The following is a 19,325-nucleotide window of genomic DNA, read 5'->3' as shown; positions in this document are numbered from 1 at the left end:
GACGGACAAAATGGTGGTGGCTAACCAACCGGACATAGTGGTGGTAGACAAACAGAAGAAGACGGCCGTAGTGATCGATGTAGCGGTTCCGAATGACAGCAATATCAGGAAGAAGGAACACGAGAAGCTGGAGAAATACCAAGGGCTCAGAGAAGAGCTCGAGAGGATGTGGAGGGTGAAGGTAACGGTGGTCCCCGTGGTAATCGGAGCACTAGGTGCGGTGACTCCCAAGCTAGGCGAGTGGCTCCAGCAGATCCCGGGAACAACATCGGAGATCTCTGTCCAGAAGAGCGCAGTCCTGGGAACAGCTAAGATACTGCGCAGGACCCTCAAGCTCCCAGGCCTCTGGTAGAGGACCCGAGCTTGAGGGATAAACCGCCCGCAGGGGCGTGCTGGGTGTTTATATATATATATATATATATATATATATATATATATATATATATATATATATATATATATATATATATATATATATACTTGCGGGGCTTCTTTGAATACCGTTAAGTGCACATAAAACAGATTACAGCAGGGAAGAAATCAGTATTTCAGTGAGAGCCAAATTAAAATAGTGTTTACCTAAACTCCTCCTACACTGATATTCTTTTATACTATGTCATTATTGGTCGATTTATTAAATTAATTGTAGAATTACGACCAACAATGTTTATTTCTACTATGTGAGCCAACACTGGGCTTTATGAAACAGAACATTTCCTCATTCTGCTGAGTTCCAGTGTTTTCCTCACTCGTCCATGGGCATTCACCACATGGTTCAAAGCCAGAGAAACACATTTACATTTTTGCACATCACTTACATTCAGTTTAGCAATTTACTATTATTATTATTATTAACAATAATGTCATTGTTTAAATTGGATGATTCCCTTGCTATCCCGATGTACGTTTTGAAAGCTGCGCGTCACTGTGCGAGGTCGAGATTGTGTTTCATCAATTTAGTCTCTGGCGCCCCTTTGTGGTAGAAGGGAATTAATGGTTTTTAATGTATAATGCCAGATTATCGTAGATTTACCAGAAGTATTAACAAAGCACGTTGGAAAAATATAATAAAGTAAGAATATATATACATATATTATCAACTCTTATGAACGCAGAGTTGACTAAAGCTGTCGAAGCAGTTTGATCAAACGAGTCAGAGTTTAAGACACTTGGTAATAATGCAGATGTTTTGGTAATAATCTTATGCTTCTAAACTAAACAATAAAGTGTGTGTGTGTGTGTGTGTGTGTGTGTGTGTGTGTGTGTGTGTGTGTGTGTGTGTGTGTGTGTGCATCTTGGGGGCGGAGGGGGGAGGTGGGGGTCTCTACACAGCTGGAAAGTGCCGGTATAACTTGATTCCAATAAAGCAAACGATAGTTTTACCAAATTTACAAGATTATAGAGATAAAAAATACAGATTTATAGAGCTTAGCAAAAGTGAAAGCACGCGAATCTGACGTACACTGCCGCGTTATGGGCGTAGACGTATAAGAGAATGTATAGCCACGTTATCTGTAGAAAACAATCAGAGCGCGACTGTGGGTTACTTTACATTTATTTTTCCGCCTGTGCGCGTCCTCCATCACGTTCTATACTGGGAACACGATGTTACAGTATGCAACGCTGACATGAAGCAAGGGAGGGGCTGCTGCAAACTACGCTGATAGAATGAATGTAAAGAGCCTAAAGAACACTTCCTGTTGATGCAAAAATTGCAGCAGCAACTGTCTGACACATCTGGACTAGAGAGGGGGGGAGGCCTGGCTGTAGCGTTAGCGAACCACTGAAGGGAATGGACAACGTTTAATGCTAATCTGCAAGACGGTGAGTTTGGTGGACTTAAGATCTGGCATGGACTGGTGACCATAAATACGCTTGTAAAGTCGGCTCTTCTGTGCTCTCGCAGTGTGAATAATGAGGAGTTATTACCCGCGACCGCTAGCAACTAATTGCTAGTTAACGTTAGCTCCTAGCTAGCACTGGTCGCTACTGAGCGGTTGCTCCTAAAGCTAGTTCTGTTAGCATAAGCTAACTAGCATGATACCGCTTTCATATGACAGCCTACATAGTTTGTGCCCGTGTTCGACGTTGTTGCCTAGTTAAATCGTGTGAGGGTGTCAAGCTTTTTTAAAGCCACAGAAAACGTGTTCAGCTCGTTAGCTTACACAGGAATAAAGTCTCTTTGAAAGTTATGTATTTTTTTCTGGAATAAAGCTCGATTCTAGGGTAGCTAATGTGGCTAGTTAGCCGCTGCTTGAGCGGTGCTTGATACTTTTGGATGTCTCGGCCCGGTGAACTGAAGCAAATTTGTAACCCACCTTAATCTAACTAGAAGATACCGCAGAAGTGAGAAGCAGGGGAGATGTAAACAGAAAGCCGGTGGCTGTAAATTGTCAAGCTAGCGCTAACATTAGCTGCTCCGCAGAGTAGACCCCCCCCCCAAATCAGTAACTATCAACGAAGCGTTTGCATTAAAGTTTGAGACACCCTGCATTGGCTCCGCAATGGAAAGACATGCATGTGCGGTTAGATAGGCGCTGCATGCTAATATTCTCCCATGCACAAACCAGGGTGACACAGGTAAAGGGAGCTCATAATAAGTTAACGCACCAAATTAGCTGTAACGGTACGATTTATTTTTAACCCTATTGTTCGTTCCCAGGGTGGCATCGGTCCCCCATTTATTTTACATATCAGATAGTAGCCTGCATCTAATTTCGTTTTCATAAGGCAGGTTTTAAACATAAAGACTAAAGAACATATCAATGTAGCAGGGCTCTTTGGAAAAGTCGGTGCCTACTAACTCATAGTGATGTTACAACTGTGAAGGGCAAAGTGCAGAGACATCATGGCGAGCTGTCAGACACATTATAAGGAATACCTGGGTTCATTGTCACCAAGCACTTGTGCTTATTGCTGTTGTCTTATATTTTCCATTTAAATGTGTTGATAATTTACAAAGAAACCACCAACTTGTGTTATTCGTTAATAACTATATCGGAAAACAGTAGTAATATCATATATATTACGAGTCATGTTAGATCAGAGTGGGACTAATACAGTTAAGAGTTGGCAATATGGTTTAAACCCGCCCAACTGTCCGCTTTTGTTTTTTGTTTTTTTTGCTTTGCTTTCTGTTTTGGAGAAGCAGCAATATTGCGTTATGAAACACAAGACAGTTAGCAGGAGAGTTAGCTGTGTACATTGTTATATGCTAAAACAGCTCTGTGTTGTAACCTGGTCATTTAGAAGATTATTGGGGCAATATAGTGACTGCCTGTAGTAATTTTGTCTGTTTCAGTTACATTACAGTGCCATGCAAATTTCAAAATAATAATAATTTCTCCACTGTGTTTTTGTCATGATTTGTGATGTTTATCTCTCAATTCTTTATATAAATGTTACTGTGTTGATGTTCTTTTATATTATAACCTAAACTCTAATATTTTCTCATGCATTTCCTTAAATTGTCTTATTAAATTGTACAGTATTTATAACAAAGTAAAATGTAGACATTCGATAACTGCTTTGCTACCATCAGTAGTTGTAACAGTGTAAGATTTGCTCCAGGTATAAATACAGTGTAGTGAAGTGATGGCTCAGCTAATTGCTGCTGGTCATTAAAAGTGCTGTTCATATGATGTAGAAAATTTGTCAGGGAATGCGTGACAACTGATCCAGAAAAGGAAAAGTCATAAAGTATTGTTGTTTGTGTGAACTGGGTTGCCCTTTAACTAAACCTGGCACAAACAGTTTGTGCAAATTTTACTGGACAAGGTTGTGTGTGGATCAATAATTGTTGTAACACTGCAATAGCGATAAAGATTATACTGCTTGAAACCCTGTTTATTCCCCCCTAAATGATGACGCCTTTGTAAGGAAAATGCATTTGTGGGTTGAGCTGCTGAGTCAAGGATGTTGGTTGCACCCATGAAAAACTTGACAGAGTGGTTTTTATCATAGACTACCTCCAGAATTTGGGAATGGAGAGGGTTGAATGGGCTTCCTGCAGTCCTGACCCGAATCCCGTTAAACAATTGTGTGATAAACCTGGGTGTGCAGTTTGCGCTAGAGTGATCAACACAGCCCCTCTAGCTCACCAATGCTGGTTTAAGCATGGGATGCCATCCGACAGCAATGTGTAATCAAGTTGGTCACCAGCATTAGGAGTGGGTGGCAGGCTGTTCTGGCTATGTATGGTTCTTCCAGGTGCTACTGAGACCCCAGTTTGTTGAATTAAGCCCCTTTTCCATTAGGATCGACTTGGCACAGTTTGCCATGGTTTCCAGGGTTTTCCATTAGGTCCAAGTACCTGGTACCAGGTAATTTTTTAGTACCTGCTTGGCCAGGTTTCCAGGGAATCCAAGCAGGTTCTAAAATGTCACGTCGTCAGACTGCACCAATTAGCTGGTCAGTAGTGTCACTAGGATGAGTCATGAGAGCGTCTAGTTGACGAAAATCAAAACCGCCATTTTTGTTTTCCGTGAGTCTGATGAAAAGCCACAGACCAAACACCAGGTATGTTCTTGCCTTGACATCCACCTTTTTTGTAACATTCCTGTCGCATATTAACTATGTCGCGGCACGCTCCTACACGTTGCCATGATAATGACCGCACGAATCAGGAGGCACTAAATTATAATGGAAAACCAGTTGATCTGAGAGGAGTCGAGTCCATCCAAGTAGGTACTAATTTAAAATGGGCTTTAATGAATTGTAGAACTGCCAATAACTCTCATTTCTTCATATTTTAATAATCCAATCTAATAAACAACACCAAACAAGAGTCAATTACAGAATAAGCTGTTTGGCACTGGCAGAGAAGATTTGCCAAGTTTTTCATGGATGCAACGCCTATACTTATCTCTGCTGCTCAACCCAAAAATTCATTTTCTATAGGAACATGGCACCATTTAAGAGGAAATAAGCAAACTTTCCAAAATTACAAGATGTATTACTGTATTGTTACAGTAAAGAATTAATCGACTAAACACAAATATCCTTACCTTTTGTGCTAAGGTTAGTTACTCCTAACTAAATTCTTCAGCTGCTGCTTGTAGTGAATGCATATGATGAAAAAGGAACGATAACATTAACCTCCTCGTATGTTATCTAGAATCTTATCTTTGGGGAGCACACTGTCACCAACAAGTCATGTGAATGCTTACATTGCTGTATGATTGTGTTAGTCAATTGTTCCTCATTAGTGGTTTATGAATGTAAGTACTTTGTGTGTGTGTGTGGGGGAGTGCAGTAAGATTATAGATATGGATGGTTTCTACTATAAAGTTTTCCACTGTGTTCATCTCATAAGCATGTGAGTAGGCAGAAACGAAGGATGAGCATTTTCTTGAATTCCACTTATGTACTGCAAACAAATTTAATAAGCGAAGACACCCAAAGGCTAAGCATCCAATATTTAGCTCTGCTTTCTGATATTTTACTAAGCCTTAACGTTTTTCAGAATGTGCCTTATTTTCACTCCTAAGAGTCTCACATCGTACCCTCCCCTAGGTGTATCACAATCTAGTTTACTTTTGTGTGTGTGTGTGTGTGTGTGTGTGTGTGTGTGTGTGTGTGTGTGTGTGTATATATATATATATATATATATATATATATATATATATATATATATATATATATATATATATATATATATATATAAAATATATATATATTTTTTTTAATCTCATTAAAAATGCTCCCCGAGCCTTTTGCTTGTGAGGCACTTCTGTCCTGATGTTGAAGAAAGCATACAGTGTTTGCCTGCTGACTTAGACTTTCAGTGAAATGGCAGCATTTTAGAATCCAAACTTTGTGTGACATCTTTCCATCACTGTTACGCTGATGTTTTGGTTATGTAAAATATCCCTTTCTTTTTTACCTGCCTACATGAAGCAGCTGTATCAGATTGGTCTATTACCAGACAAGGAACTTGAGCCACAGATGTAATTTTTGAGCTGAGTTTAAACATTTTCAGCTTTCCCATGTGAGCCAAGCATGTGACCCTCACTCAGCATGTGCATCTCAACTACTGAGCATGCATTCTTTGGCTGCCCTTCCACTTGGCTCCTTCTCACATGCATGCTGTTGGCAGCCATTGCTAGAATCTTTTTTTTTTTTTTTTTTTGCGCATGTGTATGAAGATGTTGTATTTGAATGCTGCCTATGGAGGAAGTGAAACTAATGCATGTCTGCTTTAGGGTTCTTTATGTTTTGTTACCACTTCTCCTTTCCTAAACCAGGATCACGACATATGGTTTGTTGGACAGGTGTCTTGGCACGCTTTGGCAACTAGATAAAGTGTTCCCAAAGTGCTGACAGGGACTAAATGCACAGAAGATCATGCTGAATTGCCAGCAAGGGGGCAGGAGGGATGGAGGAGGTGCAGAGGGATAGATTATTTAAGGGCAGATGGAGTTGAGAGGGAGGAAGTCTATTCTGGAGAACTGACACACCAGTTAAGGTTTGCAAGATAAATGTATTCGCTTTTACAAACAGAAGTGTTCCCAGTGTTGTTTAACTAGTTTGTCTAGGAAGGCAGGATTTCCATTTGTTGATACTTTTTAATCCACCTTAAATCAATATATTATTGTTGAAGCTTAGTGTGCCAGTTGTCAACATTGGCCCCTCCACTTTGATGGGGGCATGAAAGTGAAACCCTGAAAGTTGCAACTTTTAGGTTGTAAACCTTTTAATTTAGCTATTGGAGGTATGCTCATCAAGAAAGAACAGCTCAAACAGCAAATTTAAAAGACGGCGTACTTCCTCATGCTCATGTTAGGTATGAAAAAAGGTTTTTCTTTTTAAGAACGGTTATCTTGCGCTCATCTTCCAGGCAGAACCAGATTTTCTTCTTTCTCTGCCAAACAAGGTATACACATATCTTTATGGCACGACTAACTGCCTGATATAGCACAATGCAGTCAGTGTATGCGGGACACAGGAACATAATCTCTCTATCACTTTCATTTCTTAGAGTTACTTTACTTTCAACTCCCTCTTTACTAGCAGCAGCGAGTAAGTAGTAAATGTAAGGAAGTTTAAAGACATTAAACTATAGGATAAAGCATGGGAAACTGAAATTCTCTATTCAATAATAATTACACTTTATTAACTTTACATGTTGCCTTCCAAGAAAATTACCAAGATATCCAGCACTCCTACTTTACACTACTATGGACTATACAGTACTTGAGCAGCTCCCTAGAAGTAAATGTAGACATTATTGCCTAATTGTCCACCAGACTCTGGTAGGCAACTTTGGTCAAAAATGGAAGCAGTTTTGAACAAAATGTTTTTAAATTAACGTCAACCAGTTTTCGAGATTCAAAATTCATAGCTGATTCAGCAAGTTGCCCATTTCCTAAGGTATTTCCACTATTGTGTTTTAGTGTTGTTATGATGTTGTTTTCTTGAAAAACTGTCTCTGGTCTGTGTTTGACTTTACTTTCGATATATACCTCTCCTTGTTTCACCAGAGCACATTTTTCCAGAAAGTGTGATGTTGTATTTACTGTCAGGCCTTAGTTTGCAAGGGCTGTTACCTAGCTTGCTTCCCATGCAGGTCAAGTGCATTGTGTCGCTTTATAACTGTAAATGCATGTCAGCAGAGCAGCAAGTCTGGACAAACTGGCAGCCGTTTGAGCTCACTTGTAGCCGTTTGTACTTACAGTGAAATGACTTTTTTTCAAATGACTTGAAGCTCTTCTCTGAGGTTTTTACGTAATTATTTTCTGAAGATTTTAGAGAGCTTTTGAGATCTTCCCATGATAATGCTACATTCTTCAGAGCTGAAAGAATGAAATCAGATTCCACATTGTTCATTTTCAAAGCACCTACCATCCAGACATTACTTCAAAAACATGGTTTCATCTCATTGTCTTCTTTTGACCATATCTGTTGAAATGAATTGTTTGTTTGGTGGTTTATCTGCAACTGAGCAGTACAGTTGCAAGTGCTCTGGCCAGGACTAACTTCCCTTCATCATAATTACTGACATTTGGGATCTTTTTGGTGTCTGTCCATCTGGGTTTTAGATATACATTTACAGTAGGCTCAGGTGTTGTCAACAGCTGTAGTCTCTTATCTTCTCTCTGCTTCACATGTCCTACTGCACTAATGTCTAGAGCTGGGCGATATATCGAGTTTTTAAAACATATCGATATATTTTTATACGAGATATAAGATGTGACAATATCCTTTATATCGATATAGTCTATGTTACGTTATAATTATAGTTGTGGAGCCGCAAGTTTGCCTCTCTTTCGTCCACTTTTGTCTCTACGCAACGTTACTCCGCCTCGCCTTCACTGAAGACAACTCCCCCTCCTCCCCCATCGCTTCACATGCAGGCAGTGACAAGACGGACACGGCAAATCTCCGTTAACGAGTTACTGCGCATCGCCCCATGCGTGGGGCTGGACGGCGTCAACGTGCTAACGAGCTAAACATGCTAACGAGCTAACAGCGCTAACCCTAAAATCCTTTCATTCTCTCAAAAGTTGATAGCGCGCCTTATGTATGAATTCTGGTTGTGCTTGATGGCCGCGAACTGATTTTATGTGGTACACGGCGCTCAGCAATCTGTCAAAAATGTTTGAGTACGAGCTGCACCGCTTGATAGATTGTCGGCGCATTACGGCTACCGAGGAGCTTCGCGGAGTGATATGTACTGTGCATCAACGTAATATTACCGTATTGTGTGTGTATAAGGACCATAAATGGCACCTGTAAGAGACGTGGTTATGAAGCGGATTTCAAACTCCAGGCTATCAGTCACACAGTAAAACTTGGGAACAGAGCAGCTGTGAAATCTGTCTGTCTTTGTTATTACGCTCAGCGTCTTTTAGTTTACATTTTGACTGCACAATTGTGAGCTCTTTGTTTAGCACAAAAACAACCTTGTTTTCTTTTATTTATGGAGCATTATTATTTAATGAATGCTCATAATTTAATTTTGAGTAATTTTTCATGTACATCTGTGCTGTATGTTAATAAAAGTGCCTGTGTGACATCTGGGACACAGCTTTGACTAAGAACTCTCTTTTTGTTCTTACTTTATGGCTTAAAAAAAAAATCGAGATATATATCTTATATCGCCATCCAGCTAAAAAATATCGAGATATGAATTTTGGGTCATATCGCCCAGCCCTACTAATGTCCAAGAAATTGATAGAACGTTCTTAGAGGAGACGTTCCCAAATTGAAACTAAAGCGAGTTGATGTGTCATCCACAGCACAGACTGGGAAAACCTGACAGAGGATTATCTAACAGTCACATCAGAAGAAATAAATGGTAAATGGACTGGTTCTTATATAGCACTTTTCTACTCAAACACTCAAAACACTCCATAAAACATGCCTCATTCATCCAGAGTTTCTTTCTACACCTAAGTGTGTTCAATCTAAAATTCACAACCATTCACACTACACTGAACAACTTGGAGAGCAACTTGGGGTTCGTATCTTGCCCAAGGATACTTTAGCCAGCAGACTGGATTATTCAGGTTTTGAACCACCGACTTTCCGATTAGTAGGTAACCTGCTTTACCTCGTGATCCACAGCCAACCCAAAGCCATGGCTGAGAATCTAATAATTGCCTCGTTGCTGTAATTTATTGCAGGGGCACTGTTTTGGCAAAGATTTAAGTGAGCTACGTGGTTCAACCAAGCATCTTTTTTCACATTGTATTAAGCACTCAGTTTGTGCTGCTTTTAAACAGCATGTGTGTGCACATACAGGTTGAGAAATGGCTATTAAGAAATGGCTTTGGTAAGGTACCGAAGTTAAAATTTGACATGTCACAATCAGTCCAGCAACTGGCAGTGACAGTTGCATTCCTAGACAACCGTGTGTGTGTACATGCAGTGCAACCAAAAACCAACTGGTAGTCAATTCATCCAGTTGCCTGTAGCAGATATATTAGTCTATATATTAGTATTATATTATATTATATATTAATCACCCTAATGCATATGTAATTAACACAATTATTATTCACATATTCATGTTGGTGGTTAATGCCAATGAGAAAAGCATAAAATCTTGAATGTTTGAAGGTTGTTAGGGTAAAGAGTGAACTTGAAAGAAATTGGAATCTATCCATCCATTTTCTCCTGCTTGTTTGATAGTGGAGTTCATTTTTTGTCAAATTTTAAAAATGCTTTGAGGAGCAGTTTAAACCTACTTAACATTATAGTGTTAATGAAGGTATGATTTAGTGCAGGGCTTGAATGACATGGCATTAGTTTCTGCACAAAGCTGAGTGTATACATGGCCCAGTGCTTTTTTGTACCTTGAAGCTATTAAAATGTTGCAGTTTAATATGACAACATCTGATATTTTGTCTTTTTTCTTCTCCCATCAGGCTGTCAACAAACTGGAGAAACGTATACAAGAAATGGACGACGGCAGCTACTTCGAGTTTGATGTGCCGGAGTTCAGCAACACTGTTCTGACCCAACTCAATGAGTTGCGGCTGCAAGGGAAGCTGTGCGACATCATTGTTCACGTTCAGGGCCAGCCCTTTCGAGCCCACAAGGCCGTGCTGGCAGCTAGTTCACCCTACTTCCGTGACCACTCAGCTTTGAGCACCATGAGTGGCCTTTCCATTTCAGTCATCAAAAGCCCTGAGGTGTTTGAACAGCTTCTTGCTTTCTGCTACACAGGTCACATGTCCCTGCAGCTCAAAGATATTATCAGTTTTCTCACCGCTGCCAGCTTTCTGCAAATGCAGGCAATCATTGACAAGTGCACCCAAATCCTGGAGAGCCTCCATTCCAAGATCAGCCTCCCAGTTAGTGTCAGCAGCCCAGAGAAAGACAGCTTGCAGACTAGCCGCAACGGGGTCAATGACAGCAACCTCTTCATAAATCCCACCCAGATCTCCCCCCCTTACTACTCCCGACAGACTCAGGCAGGGAATGAAGTGCGCTTGGAGCTGGGAGGAAAAAGCCTGGGCCGGGTGAGACAGCAGCAAGAGGAAGGCCACTCGGATCGTGGCAGTAGTGATAGTGTGTCAGAGCACGATGCGCCCGTGGAGGGAGAAACAGAGCAAGTGGAACTGATTGGCAAAGATGGGCAAGTAACAGATGTGCATGTGAAGATAGAAAAGACCAATAGGCCCACTTATTCAGACAGTTCCTCAGCTGGTGATGATGGCTATCACACAGAGTTGGTGGATGGAGACCAGGTAGTGGCTGTCACTGTGGGCTCTTATGGTCCTGTAATCCAGCCTGCTTCCTATTCTTACTCAGGGCTGTCCTCCCCGTGCTTTGTCAACCTCAGCAACACCAGTCCTTCCCGCTCCATTCTCAGTGGCTTCAGAGGTGGCCGAGCCAGGGCAAAGCGCCCGTTGGCTATCCCCGCAGGGGTGCTGAGTCATATTAAACCAGGCTCAGACGATGGCGAATCAACTGTGGGACCCACAGGGTTGGAGAACGATGTGCGAGAACGTAGCCTACGGAGCCAGTGGTACCCTTACAATGAGAGACTCATTTGCATCTACTGTGGAAAGACCTTCAATCAGAAAGGGAGCCTGGACCGCCACATGCGCCTGCACATGGGAATCACCCCATTTGTTTGTAAATTCTGTGGCAAGAAGTACACAAGGAAAGACCAGCTGGAGTACCACATCCGTGGCCACACGGACAACAAGCCCTTTCACTGTCAGATCTGTGGGAAATGCTTCCCATTTCAGGGCACCCTTAACCAGCACCTGAGGAAGAAGCACCTGGGAGCATCAGAGGGCAGCAATCACATGGACTCTCCAGAGAGGATGGAGGGAAGCTCAGGTCAGAAGGACCAAGAAGATACGTCTGAGGGGATGGCCTTTGAGGCACAATATGCAGAAGAGGCACCAGCCAATGAAATGGAGGAGAGTTCAAAGTGCAGTCCAGAGGAGGCTCAAGCATCAAGATGTGATTTTTAGGTCCTGCTTCAGGTTAAGGAAGCTTTAAGAAATGTTTATTTCAGCGCAATTTAAAGGACTCTCCTCTTTTTGAATCAGCTCCCGCTACTATGGACCTTTCTTTCATCGAGGGTTTCTGTCAGTTTTGTGAAAGTTAGATGCTAAATACAGAGAGAAAATGGGTGCTTTATAGAAATCGGATTCTTTCAAGTAAAGGGAGTAACGACTTACTATTTTTAAGGTGGTCCCAATAATCAAGACCCCCGGATTGATTTCTCTTTTTATCTTTCCATGTTTTTTAAAACATATTTACAGAGTTATATAGGCATGTTGCAATAATTGATAATGTGAAAGCTCTGGTAAGATGCTTGTCATATCACCTTTTTACCTAACCTGTTTTTGCACATGTGGCCACAGGAGGCCACTTACACACAAGGAATGATTTTTCTGCCAGTGCAAAGCTTCGTGTGACATATCCGTTCAATACCTCATGATGCAACTACATACTCATAATAGACAGTATTTTAACTTAAATGAAACTCACCAGGTTCTACCTCATAGCCAAGAACCTACCAGGCACAGATGTGTTCAACGTTTAAAATCCGTTCTAGGTTTTTTGTACAGTATCTTATTGCCAAACCCTGTAAAGAATATTCTTTCAACACAAAGCCTTGATACTTAGGGGAAATATTCCTTGCTGATTGTATGGATTAGGGACAAAGTCCTTGTCAAATGTTTCATGGTTAGCCAGGATAACATGATTAAGAAGGTGCTATGTTATGAGTAGAAAGCTTGCTGGCCTACTTGTGTGCTATTGGGCAAATATGGAGAGCAGAGTAAGAGACATTTCTCTGTTATTTTTCAAGATAAAATTTTTTTTCTTCAAAACACTTCAGGATTTTATCTCTCATCACTACTGGAGATCTCACTCTGTCAGCCTAGGCGTGGTTTTAGATGCTGCCATCCATGTAATGGATGAATCTCATCCATACAGTGAAGTAATTTGTATTCCTCTATATCCCCTGTATGAGGTTTATTCAGAACTATTGTATATGTTTTTGTTTTTTCCTGGGGTTCCAGTTTGATACTCAGTGTCTAACAGAGGCAGGGAGTACTCATTGTAAACTCAGCACACCAGGAACAGCTCTGGATGTGTTCACCTAAATCACTATAATATACTAGTCTGAACAATATGCAAGCAGAAAGAACAAAGGAATCTCAGCCATTGTGACATGGTTTTTCTTCCATTATTTGAAAGAGCTATGGGTTTGTTTTCCATTGTGTCCTCTACAATTGGACAGTTAATCTGTGATATTCATTTTCTGCATTGTTCAGGGTCAGGTGCAGACTTGTAACACGTTTTCCTCATTTTGTCAAGCCCACTTTATGGTATTGTCAAGGTTAAGAGGTAAATGTTTTAAGAGGTAGCTGATGATCCAAAGTATCGATGCACTTTGCAGAGTTAGCAGTTTGGGTGAGTGCTGTCCCAGTAATAAAATGTGCTAATCTGTCTTAATTGTGATGATTTTTACTCTGAGTAAAAATGTCTTGAGCTTTGATGAGACTCTGCAATCACATAAATACTTTTGGCTACAAGTCACATATATGGTAACATTGCATTTTATCTATACTATTTGAATTACGGGGATGGGGTGTTGTGGGAATATAGAGATTTATTTCCATTGTGATTTAAAAATTCATATTCACATTTAAAAGGCACTTAAAAGGCCTGGTTGATGATTAGAATTTGCTAATTTAAAGCTCAGCTGGGTGGTTCCTTTTGTGCTATTTTTGCTTTCTTACTCGCCATCCAGCTGGTTAATGCCTTTATTTTTGAAGAGCACCTGCTTTATGCTTTTATTTTGTCCCAACTGGTCCATGCTGAATTTGTGTCAATGAATTGAGAATTGATTGACAATTTTATAGTTTTCATATTATTTCCTACGTTGTGTGCATTTGGTGGGAGAATCTTGTGTTTTGTTGCTTATGTCAGATTTTATATTAAGAGTGCAGTCCTTTTTATTCCTTTGAATGTGCATTCGTCGTCTTTACTCATCGACAAACCAAAATTTGGATAATTTTGCAAAATCGGTATAGCTAGCTTTTCATTGTCTTTAGTGTACGAATTTATCACAAACACTCTTAATCATCATCACCAATGTCTGTCTGTCAGCATATACAGTACTTTTTTAGATTAATGTTTTCCAAGTCAAGTATATTTTTGTCAGCGGGCGATGTGCGCAGGGTTGCCAGCTGATCTGACCTCAACAAAATCAGTTTCTGATTCATGTTAACCTCACTACGATAATTCTTGCCCTTTATTTGAAGACAAAAAAAACAACAAGCATTTCTTCTTGGAATATTATCAGCAAGGTTTTGTGAATAGGGTACAAACTGCTAAAATATTTTTGTGCCAAAAGACAACACCAAAGACTAATAGGGGATGATTTTTTTTTTCTGGTAAATTTTGGCTGGATTGTGTAATTGAATGCTCGTTAGGAAGAATAGGTTCTTAATTTAATGTAAGACTAATTCATTGCAATTTGCAAAAGAATGTATGTTTCCCAGTTTATAACAATCACTTGTGTAGAAAATAAATAAATGAACAAGCAGAAATTAAGTAGCAGAGTCATAAATAACATAACAATACTAAGCCATAAAAACAAGGTATAAAAGTTGTGCAGTAGGTAATGTAATTGTTTAAAGCCAGTGTAAAAAAGAGAGACTGCTTCACAACAAGTGGCATCTTAAACTTAGTGCCTTGCCACAAGCTTTATGTTTTAGATTCTGGCACTTGGATTTTTGTGCCTCTTTACTTTTGGAATGGAATAAATGGAGAGATTATGATGAAATATGGCTGCATCTTTTATTGTGAAGTGGAGCCAAGAATGAATAGAAATTAAGTCATGTCATTCTTGTCCATTTTGTACTAGTCTACTTAAGCTCTGCCCCTAATTTTCACTTGCTATCACTGGATTTTTATTTTATTTTATTAATCTGTGACATGATGGGCAACTGATTTTAAAGTGTAACTGATTTTGTAGCATTTGATTACAATCAGATGAGGCAAACTTGTTCCCTGCAAGCCGCTGCCCCATAGTCAGAGGCTATACTAAATCCCCTCCTCTTTAACGACCGAGGACAATCTAATCAATGTACTGTAGTTTATGCATTTAAGTAGAGACAGGAGATGCATGAGAACAGACAGGATATTTAGCTGATAGTAAACTGAGTATTTGTGCAGAAAAATATCTTACCTACATATACTGTAGCTGAATTGCACGCTGCTCAGCCAAAAAATTGTGTACAATTGCCAATTTTTTAAAAACTTTTTTTTCCTGTCATTGATTGTGCACTTACTTTTTGTTGTTGTTTTTTGGTTAAAAGTACATACCAGTTCTATCCGATGAGTCTCCTTTATCTCTGTAGTTACCTGTTAGGGACTCAGTTATCTTAAAGGCCTCAATCACTTCTGTAAGGACCTCTCCCCTCGAATGGTGCTTTGAAATTCAGTTTTCTGTCCTCAGCAAGCAAGTCCATGTTTTTGTTGTAGGTGAACAGGGGCGTAATTGTTTAAATGTTATTCATGTATCATAGTTATGTACGTGGCAGTACACACCTACAAAAACCAACTAAACTTGATAGACACTCGAATGGACCCTCTTCGTCAGCTTGTAGTTCCACCTCGCTGAGAGCGACAGGATATGCATTTTGGGCCACAAGTATTCAAAAAGAAGTGTTTACAAGGCTGTCAGACTACTTTGTGTTTTTTTTTCTTTGTTTTTTTGATAATTTTTTTTTTTTGCAAACTTGCAACTCGTCCTGTTCCTTTTGTAAGAAACTCACTTCAGGTAGTTTACAAACACTGATACAGGCTTAGAAAAGAAATCGTAAGTCTTCCATAGCTTTTCTGTCAGTTTCTGTCCACTGTGTATTTTTTTTTTTTTGAAAAAAGAGAAGCAATAACCTTTTTGAAAGTGAAAGTGGTGTATTGGGATCATCAAACCTTTTGAAATATTGGCCTGTCATGTATCAAACAAACTGAAAGTCAGGGAGCTGTTGAATTGAAGTAGGACCAGGACAATTTGATATCGATTTATTTTTTATATATTTTCTGAAACTCTGGACAGGTTGACTTCTTGTTTTTAGAAAAAAAAATATGAAAGTGAAAACGCGGTTGAAATGCTCAATTGAAAATCCAGTGGTAGTTGGTAAACTGCAACACGAGAACTGAGCGCGTGATTCAGTCATCAAACTCAGTGGCACTGTTCAGAGTTGCACCTCCAGCTGAGTGAAATAATGAAAGGGATTTTGGGCTATATAGCCACTGTTTGGGACCGGGCTCTCTGTTGCTATGTTGAAGTTCAGTGGTCTCCTTTTGCTCCTCAGGCTCCGAGACAGTAGGTGCAGTTGTTCAGGATCAGAGGGGACGTTTTCAGTCTACCTGTTGTTCCTTTTCGTTTTTGAATCCCCCCTAACTCTGCACTAGTATGTCTCTGGTTCGTGTGCATTTGGTGACAAGGCAAAAAACAACATAAAAAAAAAAAAGTAGAACTCAGGGTATATAGCATTAAAAGTGGTCTCACTGGACATACGTTCTACCATATGTCCGTAGTATAATTGTGCACTTCTCTTCAGGTGGGGAAACAAGTCCTCAGTCAGTTGTTCCCAAACATTCTGCCTCAAGGTCTCAATGAGCCCATATTTTCCACAGAGCTGAAGCATGAGGTGCATTTGAGCCCACGAACTGAACCATGATAGCAGAAATGCCTCCGCTCCTGTTTTGTCCACTCTACACACAACCTCACAACCCAACTGTGAACCTCAGAACTCTACTGTTTTGTACAACTATGAAGTAAATGAAGCTAGCTAGAGCTGATGTTGTATCTATTGCCATTTATGAATTTATTTTATAGCATGAAATAAAATATATTTATTCAAATTATATATTTTACTCATAATCATTCAGTGCTGCTTCATTTTGGTTCTTAAGCTTGTAAATTGCTTTTTTATTATATAAAAAATGTCAATAGAATAATGCGTTTGTAAAATAAAGACGCTGATTTGGCTCTGCTTTGTCTTTTTTTGTTTTGTTTTGTTTCTCTTAACTGAACTGATCTATCAGTTATTTAATATTAACGCTTTTCTTAGAAAACGGGGAAAAGGAGAACTCTACTCACCCACCCTTTCTTTATTTATTATGTTGAACAATGTTAAAATGCACTGCAGTGATTCTTTGTTACGCATGTGCAACTTTTACCCTCAAGAGGGAGCTAGAGAATAATATAATATCAGTTATGTCAGTATCAAAAGGTTACTGATTAGTTTGGAGAGTCGTAGAAAGGAGAGTGTGTCAGATTCTTTGTCACTGAAAACAGGGAAATTTAATTTCACTTTTAAAATGTTAGAAAACTTTAAAGCAAACAATGGGAAATATGAAAATTAAGCTACTTTGAGTTAGGTAAGCATGATTTTTTGTGATGCTTGTAGAAGTTGAAAAACATAAAACAATAAACCTGATTAGTCTCAAATATTTTGATACATTTATCACCAGTCAAAGTCTTTACCCAACTGAACTGTTTGTTCTTCCTGTCCGTACTGTGTTAAGGTCATGGGAGTAATGTATACATTAAATGATAGTGCACATGTGCGAAACCTTCACAAATGTGAGTGTCTGACATGTGTGTTGCTTTTGTGATAAAACATTGTCAGCTTCCTCTGTTGCACCTCGGTGAGCTCTGAGTGCATGTTAAACCTGTGTGGGCTCTTTCACAGAAAGGAAAAGGCCTAGAACATGTATCACAAGTTAATCTGAAACTGACAGACCTGGGTATCAGTTCCCTCATCTGCAAATGGTTACTGGACTTCCTGACCAACCGCCCCCAACATGTCCGGCTGGATAACCGCTGCTCATCTACCATCACAATGAACACCGGTGTACCACAAGGCTGTGTGATGAGCCCTTTCCTCTACTCCCTCTTCACCCACGACTGCAGACCTGCTGATGGTTCCAACACCATCATTAAGTTTGCAGATGACACCACGGTGATTGGCCTCATCAGTGACAACGATGAGGCCGCCTACAGGGAGGAGGTGGATCGTCTGGCTGAGTGGTGCGACAGAAACAACCTGCTGCTTAACACCGAGAAGACCAAGGAGCTCATCGTGGACTACAGGAGGAATGCTGACCCACATCCACCCATCCACATTAAGGGGACGGCTGTGGAGCGTGTGAGCAGCTTCAAGTTCCTGGGAGTCCACATCTCCGAGGATCTCACCTGGACGACCAACTGCTCCAAGCTGGTCAAGAAGGCTCACCAGCGCCTCTTCTTCTTGAGGACTCTGAGGAAGAACCACCTGTCCTCAGACATCCTGGTGAACTTCTATCGCTGCACCATCGAGAGCATCCTGACCAACTGTATAACAGTCTGGTACGGGAACTGCTCTGCCTCGGACCGGAAGGCATTGCAGAGGGTCGTGAAAACTGCCCAGCGCATCGCCGGAGCACCACTTCCTGCCATAAAAGACATCTACAGGAAGCGGTGTCTGAAAAGGGCTGGGAAAATCATCAAAGACCCCAGTCACCCATCACATGGACTCTTCACCCTCCTGCCCTCTGGGAGGCGCCACAGGAGCCTCCGGACTAAGACCACCAGGTACCGGAACAGCTTCTTCCCCACAGCTGTCAGACTCCTGAACTCTGCCTCCTGACATCTGACCCACGTTAAACTCATGGACTGAACATACACACACCCACAATGGACAACTGTACCCTCAAACACAATAATAACATGGACTGAACCACCACTCACAACCACTAGCACTTTATATAGCCTCTGTAGGAATTATATCTCACTTATCTTAACTGCACTACTGTATAGCTCTGTGTAAATAATCATTCTGTACATTCGATAATCTTTAATCCTACAACTGTTTACAACTTGCATAGTTCCCATTTCTGTATAGCTGTATATCCCAGATTCTGTAAAGTTATTTATTTCATATTCTGTATAGTTTTTCATATTTATATCCTGTTCATATCCTGTACATAGCTTGTACTCACTACAGCCTGTACATACTTATAGTTATAGAATATTCACAACATACTTCATACCGTGTACATTATAACATACCATAATAGACCCATTTCTGTAATATACTCACATATCTATATTATTGCTAATATATATTGTAATATATCTATATCACTAAAGCACTTCTGGATGGATGCAAACTGCATTTCGTTGCCCTGTACCTGTGCATGTGCAATGACAATAAAGTTGAATTCTATTCTATTCTATTCTATTCTATTCTATCTGGCAGTTACATAGGCACACATTACACTCGTTTCCATTCAGGCGTTGCTATGCATTACACGGCGTGCTTCAACCTGTAGCCTGGATGGTTGACGTC

At 40.3% G+C, this 19,325-nt stretch overlaps 1 protein-coding gene across 3 annotated transcripts; it reads left to right on the top strand.

Annotated features, from left to right (window-relative positions):
* Positions 1-329: 329 nt before the first annotated feature.
* On the top strand, positions 330-17,321 carry zbtb34 (zinc finger and BTB domain containing 34). Of its 3 annotated transcripts, none has more exons than XM_080893500.1 (3): positions 330-348; positions 9,240-9,298; positions 10,371-17,321. In XM_080893500.1, the coding sequence occupies exons 2-3, from the start codon at positions 9,296-9,298 to the stop codon at positions 11,931-11,933; spliced, it is 1,566 nt and encodes a 521-aa protein (XP_080749626.1). In that variant the 5' UTR covers positions 330-348; positions 9,240-9,295; the 3' UTR covers positions 11,934-17,321. The 3 variants fall into 3 exon arrangements, with proteins under 3 accessions (XP_080749626.1, XP_080749625.1, XP_080749624.1); XM_080893499.1 differs by lacking the exon at positions 330-348 and adding an exon at positions 1,339-1,824 and having other exon boundaries at positions 10,371-17,320; XM_080893498.1 differs by lacking the exons at positions 330-348; positions 9,240-9,298 and adding an exon at positions 1,339-1,824 and having other exon boundaries at positions 10,371-17,319.
* Positions 17,322-19,325: the final 2,004 nt, after the last annotated feature.

The sequence above is a fragment of the Rhamphochromis sp. 'chilingali' genome (assembly GCF_963969265.1).
Source record: "Rhamphochromis sp. 'chilingali' genome assembly, chromosome: 10".
NCBI lineage: Eukaryota > Metazoa > Chordata > Actinopteri > Cichliformes > Cichlidae > Rhamphochromis > Rhamphochromis sp. 'chilingali'.
This window is presented reverse-complemented; position numbering and strand designations above follow the sequence as displayed.